This window comes from Hibiscus syriacus, unplaced genomic scaffold, assembly GCF_006381635.1.
Source record: "Hibiscus syriacus cultivar Baekdansim isolate YM2019G1 unplaced genomic scaffold, ASM638163v2 tig00110378_pilon, whole genome shotgun sequence".
Taxonomy (NCBI): Eukaryota; Viridiplantae; Streptophyta; class Magnoliopsida; order Malvales; family Malvaceae; genus Hibiscus; species Hibiscus syriacus.
The window spans coordinates 566,167-576,907 of NW_024062712.1; the positions used below are offsets into that span (position 1 = coordinate 566,167).

General features: G+C 33.1%; 1 protein-coding gene, 1 long non-coding RNA gene and 1 other non-coding gene across 3 annotated transcripts; 1 reads left to right on the top strand and 2 right to left on the bottom strand.

The window, feature by feature from the left end:
• Positions 1-5,403: 5,403 nt before the first annotated feature.
• Positions 5,404-5,565, bottom strand: LOC120121738. Its single transcript, XR_005516013.1, has one exon. It is a non-coding gene; the product is annotated as a U1 spliceosomal RNA (small nuclear RNA).
• A 1,895-nt stretch (positions 5,566-7,460) lies between these two features.
• Positions 7,461-9,131, top strand: LOC120121716. Its single transcript, XM_039141022.1, has 2 exons — positions 7,461-7,651; positions 8,812-9,131. Exons 1-2 carry the CDS (start codon positions 7,500-7,502, stop codon positions 8,960-8,962), a joined length of 303 nt encoding a protein of 100 aa, XP_038996953.1. The 5' UTR covers positions 7,461-7,499; the 3' UTR covers positions 8,963-9,131.
• LOC120121717 lies at positions 8,127-8,458 on the bottom strand. The gene is made up of 2 exons (XR_005516012.1): positions 8,399-8,458; positions 8,127-8,346 (listed from the first exon to the last, which is right to left on the bottom strand). It is a non-coding gene; the product is annotated as an uncharacterized LOC120121717 (long non-coding RNA).
• Positions 9,132-10,741: the final 1,610 nt, after the last annotated feature.

Below are 10,741 nucleotides of genomic sequence, written 5' to 3' on the forward strand. Positions count from 1 at the left end.
CGCTCCAGTTGCCACATTCGGCGACCAGAAAAAAAAACAGATAGCCTCCTTCGAAAGCCCTCAACCCCCTGATTACAAATCCCAAGCCCGATCACCCTAAATCGCACTGAATCGGCATAGATCTAAGCCGAAAGACTTTACATGTTCGTCGTTGCTTCACTGTTTCACGGTGACTGTTGGTTTGGTTTTTCCTTTGTTTTTTTGTTGTGTGTGTTTGCTTTTGATATTTGGTTGTTTGGGTTATTTTTTCGTTGTTGGTGTCCCGATCTTGGTTTGATGTTCTGTTTGTGGTTGATGGTTTTGATGTTCGAATCCTCTATTGGTTCTGTTGCTAGTTGATGGATCTCGGTGTTCCCGTGGGTTCTGTGTTTCCACTGTTGGCCTCACCGGGGGCTTTTATAGCCCCGGTGTTGGTTGTTTGGCTCCCGAAAATAACAGGATGTGGGTTGTTGCTTGTTTCGATCTTCCCGTTCGTGATACAGGTGTCCTCGGGATGGTTCAGTCCCGTTGGTGCGGCTAGAAAATGCGCTGGTCGTTTGGGCGTTGACTGTTTGGCTCCCTACCCTGCGGGTCGTTAATCCTTGAGATAGTGTAAACCCTAATTTGAGGATTAGGCTAGGTCAGGCCCAATCCTAATTGGGTATCTATTAGACCCCAATTTTGGACCTAAAAACAAACAAAAATAAAAAATAAGTAATAAAAATAATAAATAATAATAATAATAAATAAATAAATATTTTTAAAAACTATAATATATATATATATATATCAAAATGTTTTAAAAACTATATATATATAAGTTTTCAAAAATGTTTTAAAAACTATATTATATATTTTTCAAAATGTTTTTAAAAAAACTATATAATATATATTTTCAAAATATTTTTAAAAAATATATATAATATATAAGTGTTTTCAAAATGTTTTCAAAACTATATATTATATCTATTTTAAAAATGTTTTCAAAAACTATATAATATATATATATATTCAAAAAACCGTTTTCTGAAAATTATATATTATATTTTTTCAAAAATATTTTCAAAAATTATACTATATTACTATATTTATATATATATAATAAAATAGATAATATATATAAAAAACAAATCCGGACGAAAATAAGTGTATACAGCTGCCTCTCTTTGTCATTTTTTGTGGAACGAAAAGTAGGACAAAGATAAAAGGACACAAATTTTTGTCTGGTGGAGTTAAAAATTGACTCTGGTATTTTAATTAAGAATAACTCTCTGTCGAATTGAGTTGCAGATGACTTCTCCGTCGTGAAGTCGAGTCCATCTTGAAATGGAATTAAAGCCGCAGTTCGGAATTTGAATCAGATGTGGCTTCTGCCACCGGCAAACTCAAAAGTCGACCGAAGCTGTTGTAGAACCCCGGTTTGGATTGACCTTGGCAATACATTGCATGGCTGCTGCCGCCAGCTTGACCGCTTGGTACAGCTGGGTCAGCTTCGCCTTGATGAACCCCCTGCCTTTGCGGTTGGACTCCATGTTGATACCTGCGTTGCGTTTCGATTTCAGATCACTAAATCAAATGGCAATTGGCAAGTACCGAGTATTGTGTAGGAAGATAAGAGAGAGTGGGTTTATATAATCGCTAAAGAGCAGTGTTTTATTCTGTGTTAATTAAGAGATTTCAGTTAAACATGGGAATTCTAGATAGGCTGTGGTCCCTCAAATAAATAATTAAGAGAATAATCTTCTTTATGTACAAGATTATGCAATATTTTACCAATATTCCAATTATTTGTGAAAAACTTTGTAAGATGTGAAAACTTGTACAGAAGATTATGCTTTCTTGGAACATGTGTACATAAAGAAATTGGACACCATGAAATAAAGTGCATGCTATAATTTATAGATATTAATTTAGTGTCGGTCATTTGTATGATTTTATGCATGGACCGCTAGCCTGAACAAGTGTTTTATAATTGTTAGGGGAATCAGCACCAAATGGCAAAGTGAATGGCCTTATCGGTTAGGCAAAAACAGTGGAACCTACCGAGTAGAATATTAAAATAAAGAATCTTAACAATATAATTTATAACATCGTGTAATTGTCTGGTTAAGACTCCATAGAAGATGGCATTAAAGTTTAAACAAGCCTTATTAACCCAATAATAATGAATCAGACCAACATTAATTACCCAGCACAAATTGAGGCTCGAACTTATAGGCTCTTCTCAAATTACTTAGGAAGGCAGGCTCAGATATGGACCTATCAAGCAGCCTGCATTACATACAAAGGAATTATACATTTTGGCACTTAAACTTGGTTTAAAGGTGTAATTTGATACTTAAACTTTTTTTATTCAGATATCTAAATTTAGACTTAATTTGCCATTTTTTTTAATCCAGTTAGATATCTGAACTTAACTTCTAGGTTCAAATCAATACCAAAACTTGATAAATTTCATGATTCAAATAAATCATTTACGGTAAATACTAATTTTAACAAAAAAAAATGAAGTTCATAAACCATTACCACAAAACACAAAGTAAACTATCCACATCCACTACCCCTCTCTTATTTAATTCAACAAGAGACGGGATTCTTTGTTGCATCACCCTCACACAAAGAATTCAACTTTAAGTGGGACTAGGTTCGTCCAAACCATTTTCCAAAACCGATCCTTCATTTCATCGTCACTAACCACGTTGATACATAAACTTTTCGGGGAGTAAGAACCATTTGAAGAACCAACCCATTGACGGCTGTCCATTGAGGCAAAATGGACACTTTAGACATGAAATCATTCCATACTCCAACTTCCAGGTCAAATAAAATCCTTCCTAGTTCTATTTTCCATACCCAAACGTTATTTATCCAAAGCCCAAAGTCTCACTTTTCCAGATTTTTTAATGGCAAGATTGAAAAATATGAGGAAACGAAAGTTTAAGAGATGGGACATCAGTCCAAAATCCTCCTTAAAGTTCATTTTTTTCCCGTCTCCCACGATACATCTCAAATTGGTGTAGAAAGGGTTTTCGTTCTGACTCAACGAAGATGAGATACTTCTCCAAATCCAGGACAGTTTCCTCTTTGAATCTGATTTTGGCAACAATGCGGGCTGTTCGAATCCATATTTGACTTCTATTACTTTCTTCCAAAGACGTTCTTCTGAGTTTCCGAAGCGCCATGACCATTTGTTGAGTAACGCTCTATTTTAACGACTCTCAATCATTTGACAATGAATGCTTACATACCCTGATAATCGTTAGTGCTCGAATTCGGGTCCTCTAACAATCATCTCTTTAACCACTTAGGTTGCTTGGTTCATGCATATATTTTTTATTTAGCATTGAATAATTTTATTTTTTTAAATTTTATTAAAGTTTGAAACACAAAAAACTTAACACTATTTGTAATATAACATTATAGTATTGTATATTCTATATTCATATGATATAAATTTATAAATATGAAAACAAAAAACAATATGCTATAAAATTAAAAATGACAAGCTTGGACCCAAGCCCATTACAATATTTTCGGATCCTTTCAAATTTGAATGAAACCTGTACAAATCTAAAGAAAACTATTATTACCGTATTTAAAGCAGTTTATTTTCCAATAATTTAGGCCAATAGGAATATCACATTTGAATAAAAAAATTGTCATGAATTCTTAAGTGGCAGATTAATTTTCACGACCGAACAGAAATGGTTAGTGTTGTGTTGTGCAAAACAAGAAAAGAGGTTCATGGTGCAAAGTGCAAACTCAGGTCAGGGATTCATTCGTCAGATATTTCATATAAAGAAATAGAGCAAAACATGGCTATCATGTTTAGTGAAGAATCCAAAATCCAAAACGTAGCCGACCTGTAAAGGAAACCCAGACAAATTAGTTAGGTTAGATTGTGTCTCGATTAGTGAAAGAAACGTCCTTTTATCATATCTTTATTACAAAGAAAAAATAAAGCAGCAAAGTTCATTCATAAAATACGTTAATATGGATACAAAGTATGGCTGCTTTCATCGAAAAGAGAAACCTAAATTTCTGCCTGAAAATTGCAAGATGAGATGGCTTTTGTTTTCCTAACGTACCAAGATCATCAGCAATGATGGTGCATGCTTTGATGATTACGAAGCAAATTATAATTAGCTCTATCAAATGAGGGTCCTCCACCTAATGTTCTTTTAGCAAATTAGGTGTAACAGAAGCAAATCCAACTCTCTATTTGCATCAAATTTTGAAAAATTCTTTACAAAAACCTCATTCTTTTTTCCTATATAAAGCGAAGATTTGGGAATCCCAGCCATTTTATATTTTATCATACTAATATACCACTTTCTGATATGATGTTCATTGTTCCTTTTTTTACCTGCAATTTCTGCTTCATTGATCATCAATGTCCAGACACTGTACTTCTGGCTGCAATCTTGAATCGAGAATTCGATGTTGGCACGGTTCAGTCAAATCAAATCTCTCAAAAATGGTTGAGTCGTTTAATCTGATTGAGTCGTGCCAATATCGCATTTTGTTATACTTGTTTTTCAGTATAAAGCACCCCATGATTTCCATTTTTCTTTCTTTTTGTATTCATATTATACCAAAACAGATCCATGCCAATGATTCTTATATCATTCTTTATTGCTGTAATTTTGGCTCATCTTTCAGAAAGCAAAAGGAGGATTCTGATGCCAAAGAAGACTTTTCAGTATCTCGACTGCTCTGGTTCTAGGGACCTTTTATTTTATTTATAATTTTTGGGACGAGCAACATGGCCTGAGAATTTGAGAACAGCACTAATCTTATGGAGTCCCAATCTTACATTATATGAAGCTTATTGGTTCTCCACCTAATTGTCTTCCCTAAGCATCTTTAACTATCAACTTCATTCCTTAAAACCACTGTTGAACAATGCGTTTGTAAAAACTTTATTTTGTTCTGCTTATTGTATTGGCAAGAGCCACAAATTACCATTGAGTTTGTCTTCAACAAATTTCTCTAAACTCTTTGAGCTAGTTGAAGTTAATTTGTATGGACCAACATTTGTGTCATCATCCGGACACTAGAGAAATGTTGATACAAGGAGTGAAAAAGAAAACAAATGCATGTGATGAGGAGAAACAGATCAAATTATCTCATTTTTCATGATAAATGTGTATTTTTTATACTGCTTGGTGTCAAGCATAATCTGGTCTATCTTGGACTTTGAAGAAGGCACTGTTTTGATTGAACTCAACATTGCTACAAGCTGATAAAATTACAAAATTTTCTTTCACAAGGCAGAGCATATGACCATCAATTATAATGTCATTAAATTTTACTGTTCAAGCCTATTCTCTAATCAATTTTCATCAATACCACTGCTAATGCTAGTCATGTATATTTTATCGAATAAAAAGATAATTTTCCAAAACTTCATACTAAAATTGGACAGGGGCCGCGCGGACGCAAGCCCCCACTGCCACAAATTATAACGTAGGCTCTCCTACTTTGAGGAGACCTTAGGCAAGAGCCCTTCCTAGGTGCAATGGAAGTCTCTTACCTAGGACATGAGCCTTATTGATCACCCATTGACCCCGTCCAGGTAAGTATGTTGTAATGGGGCCAGCTGCTTCTTATTTATACAACCACTCTTGCGCTCCTTCCATTAATGTTTCTTCAATGTGGGATTAGTGCTTCGCATGAAGCACCATTAAATCATCCGAGGAGATCACGGGTCTTACAATTTACAAGTAAAATTGGAAAAGTGCAAAAACTCCCAATAGATAATACTAGTTGATTTCTCTGTTGGTCATGGAAGTAAAAGCTTGAACAGAAGAATTTAACAACCTCATTGATGGTCATGGCGTCTGTCTATTCAAGAAGAAGAAAATTAGGAAATTCTCTCGTGGAAGGACCTTTTTATCATCTAGAAGCAATGTTGACTGTTGTTGAGTTCCAATCAAAACGGTGTCTTCTTCAAAGCAGTATAAAAAAATACACATCTGTCATGAAAAATGAGACAAACTGATCCTTTCCATGACATGCATTTGTTTTCTTTGAGCAACTTCATGTTCATGGATGCACGTTGTTGAAGTATAATTCAATCTTCATTACCCAGAATTTATAGATGTCAAGAGGATGAAATCAACTTTTTCCAAGACTGAGGAGCAGGGAAATGAGGGTGATTTGTTCTCTTTGCTCTTTAAGGTGGCTGGATAAAAGCACAAATGCTGAATTTTTTATTATTATGATCGCTACTTCTTGGCCTACACATTCACTTCACCATCTCATCAAGTTCTTAAAGCAATTTAAACAGGTTTTGCTACAGATTAGACTTAGAGGCCCAACCCTCCACTTTCTTTTCACTATTATGTTACTATATGCCTCCATTTTACAACCTGTATCTGTCTTCTTTCAAATCAATTTAAGAGTAGACAAGATCATAGTAGCACCTTTGAGAGCAGCCTTCGTATGCCATTATTTTGCAAGGAAAATACTGCAACGTCAGGTATCTTTTATGAGATAAAACTGTGGGATTTAAGGTAAAAATCTTTATATTCTTAAAGTTTTAAATGATTTCAAAAAACTTTAGGTGATAGCATTTTAAAGTTTTGAGAAATTTATATTATATTCTTAAAATATTTTTAAGAATTTTAATTAGTTTCTTTTTAAAAATCTCATGAAATATTAATAATTCTTAATATTTTTATTAATACAATTTAATATTGAAAAAAAAATATTAAGCCTCCCAAAATATTTTGAAAAATATTAATTTGATCCTCACATTTTTTAAAATTCACATTCAGTCCCTCAAATTTGTTAAACTTTTTCATTTGACCTCTAAAATTTTTTATTAAACCCCCAAAGCCACCAAGATTCCACCGAATAAGACTAGGGATGGCAACTGGCCGAGTTTTTGGTTAACCAGACCCAACCCAAAAAATATATATTCTTTATTCGGTTCCGAACTGACACGAATTTTTAGAGTATAAATCTGACCCGACTTTAATTGATCCGGTATAAAATAAGAATTTAATTAAAATTATAATTTTCTAAAAAAATTAAATTATCATCTCTGGTTAGGGTCGGGGGTTTTTACCCTCCACCCGAACCGACCCGAGCTCACCCTCTTTAAAAAATCCGACCCAACCCGAACCTGAATTTTTTAAAAATATATATATATATATATATGATCCTATCAGATTGGGTCAGGTCAAAAACCATCAAATTTGAGTTAAATTGTCATCCCTAAATAAGACATTTGATTTAGAAAAAAATCTTAATTAATCACATTTTATAATCTTTAACTTGTTTATAATTAAGCTATGAATCTTGGTTTTCTAGAAAAAGCAATGGACCCTCAATTATTAAAATGCTGAAAGCCCAATAAAATAATAAAGGGGCCAAGACTCAAACCTAATTTAAAGGGTCCAGCTTAATCCAGCCCCTAACAGCAATTACAAAAAAAAAAAAGAAATCCCCAATTATAAAACCTTGCAATTGAATTCATCACTAAAATTCTACCATTTTTTTAGGGTTAGAAAATGGCATTGACAAACTTCATATTAACCGTGGCAGGCGTTAGCGCAGTGGTTCTTCTATTGCGAAGCGACGTTAAACAATCGGCTGCTATCTTTAGACGCAACGTTAAACATATAAGGAATTGGCTTGAAGAAGAATCTTCTGCTGCTTCCAAGTAACCATTTTCTTTATTTTCTATGCTTTACTTATTTGTGTTGGCTTTTAGTTAATTTGTTTCAACTTCTTTAGTACTCAGAGTAGTTTTTTTAGGGTTTAATCTGAACTGTGTTGGATATTGTATGATAAAAAGAAAGAAGCTTTTCATTCAAAGTTTTATGGCTGTCTGGTGTTATTGGATACTAAGCTTTGTGATATTCTGGAATGAGAACCCGGAAAGGAAACAGAAAGAGTAAGCTCCCAAGAGTGAGTCAAATTGAAGGGTTTTTATTAGGAAGAATTATCCTTGATTTTGCAAGGAAAATATTAAGATGTAACAACTGATCTGGTATTTGAATTTGGAACTGCAGTTTTGTCTTATGTGTGTTGCTGAGGATATAACATGAGAAAGAAACAGTTAGTATTGGAATCATATTGCCAGATGGGCTAAGGGATCTTTTGGAATTCATTGTATCTTTAGAATCTACTTCATATTAGTCTGGTTTTTCTTCACTTAGCTTTTATTCTGATTATGTTTTTGAAGCTAAGCTGTACTGGACATATGACAACCAAATTTAATGGGACTTCAATTTTTTTTTAAAAATAAATTTTGTAAAATTTCTTTCATAAGGCCAGTAGGGGTGTTTTCTGTTTTGATCTCATATCTATCTAATAGTTTTGAGATAATATGCGTGGCATATACAATGGCTGGCACTCTATAATGATTTTGGTTTAAACGCAATCACAACTTCATCCCAGCTCCCACTTGTTCTTCTCTCTTCCTTTAATTTTATCATGTCTGATGTTTGTAATAGTGATTGTTTGTAATAGTGATTGTTTGTGCACGAGGATGGAACTGGAAACATGTAGCTAAAACTTACTGGCACTTACCTGTTACCTTTTCATGATTAAATTCTTCGAGAAAGCTTGTAAAATGTAGTTGTTTCATGAAACATGTGTACCTGCATGTTTGTAAGAGCAATACTCATTACCATTAATTCTGGTTCTGTGCTGAAGGTTGTTGAACAATGTGATTGCCTATGAATCACCTATCCTGGGAACTTATTTCTCTCTCAATCATGCTTCTCACTCTTCATTTTTTTTGTTTATTCCGCCTTGTCTGTTCTGGTTCTTTTCTTTACACAAGTCTTAGTTCTCACATTGATCATCTTCTTTCAGGGCGGTGGAGAAGGCAAAGCCCAAGGAATTGGAGTCCAAGGTTCCCCTAAGGAAAAGGACTAGGTTCTTTGTGGGGAGTTTGGGTTTATTTATGATAATATGCAGTTATTTTGAATATCTAGGATTTTTATTTAGAATAAATCTTGATTAATGTCTGGGTTTGTATACACTTCAAAACTGCTTAATTTTGTTGTTGAACATTTTTCGGTTTTGTTAATATACAGAGTTGTTTACCTAAGAGTTAATACTTGTTAGAAATGCCAGTCCTATTTTGATCAAGTAGTTCAACTAAAGAAATGGTGTACAAAGAGTAGAAATATTAGATCTCAAATTGTCATCATTCAGTTGAGGTGCATTTTTATAGGGTTTTAATGGAGTTTGAACAGTTTAGAAGCTCAAACTCGATTTGAAATTCATTGTTTGAAACCTGATTGAATAGTATAATAGAACTTTAAGCTTTGCTTGAAGTGAAATTGAACTATTTGAGCTTGGCTTGATTAAGTCTATATGTATATTATACAATTGTTTAAATAGCAAAATTTACAGTTTAGAGCTTACTTTTACGGGTATATATAAGGGTAAAGCAGTAATTTAATTTTATAAATACCTAGTAAATACTTGAATTTGGTTTGACATTTAGTTCAAGCATGAGTTCTGCTCAACAAAATTTCAACTTTATATAGTTGAATTTAAATAATTTGTGGTTGCATATATCTCAGTTAAACCTTGACAACGTTTCCATCGATGAGTTCCAAGTACTCTGAAATTAACTGTTTATGGTCATTGGCGGAACTCCTTGCATTTTGGGAAATTATCATTTAGAAACTTTAAAATTTTCATTTAGCCCCCTTAAATATTTGAAATTTTCTAATTATTTAGTTTTTTATCTAAATAATTAATATTTATATATTATATTTGGTATAGCTATTGACATGTGACTTATTGGTCGACTAATTTTGATAAGATACTGTGGATGTCGACTATGGGGCCACTCTTCCAACATTGTTTGCTTCACCCACAATTTTAGGATTCAAACTGTGATATCCGGCTTTCGGGTGAAAAGTCAATTATCGACGATGGTTGGAAAATGATTTGTAAAAGTTTGAGGAGTCGTCACCAATCATTTTAAGGTGTGATTGGAACACCTAAAATAGGTAATTTTAATAAAATATTTTTATTTTATCAAAACTACCCAGTTTTGGTCTACAAAATCAGAAATCAAATTGGGGAGTACGGTTAAGTGTGGGGGAACGATTACCACCCACACAGCGCCCAAAATTGGTACCTAATCGATTACCTTATATTTTAAAATTGGAATTTTTTGAGATCAAAAGGTTATTTAATTTAAAATTCACTATGTATGCAAATTTTAAAAAGGATGTTGATTTACCAAGACCAATAACAACCACCCCAAGCACAAGCAGAAGCTTCATTATCGATCTCAATAAATGAACATTGTCTTAATTTAAGAAATATGATGCAGGGTTTGAAAAGGATGTCAATTTATTTTGGAAATTAATAATAGTCACCCCCAAGCAATGGTGGATGATAAACCATTAATTACCTAAAACAATTAACATTTCCTTGATTTTATAATCAGACAATTCATTATTAAATCTAATTAACTAAATGGTTAATTAAGGTAATTTTTATAACTTAGAGTGTCAAATTATGAAATTCAAAGAACTTAAAGGACTAAACCTAAAAATTTTGTCTCTAATGTTAATCCTAGTTAATTTTAACCGATTATTAAAATCGAATAATCAATAAGAACCCTCAGACATTTAATATGAGGACCAAGTTGAATATTCCCTAAATTAAATGACTAAAATAAAATTTAACCTAAAGTAAAGGATCTAATGTTAAACCTAATTAATTTTTATCATTTTTATTTGAGTAATTGATGAGAACCCTCGGGGATCTAATGTGA

What these genes read in the sequence shown, in the direction of transcription:
- LOC120121716 (XM_039141022.1), top strand. Translation starts at nt 7,500, where the DNA reads ATGGCATTGACAAACTTCATATTAACCGTGGCAGGCGTTAGCGCAGTG. An exon ending in GAATCTTCTGCTGCTTCCAA is followed by an intron (nt 7,652 to 8,811) that starts GTAACCATTTTC and finishes ATCTTCTTTCAG; the next exon opens with GGCGGTGGAGAAGGCAAAGC.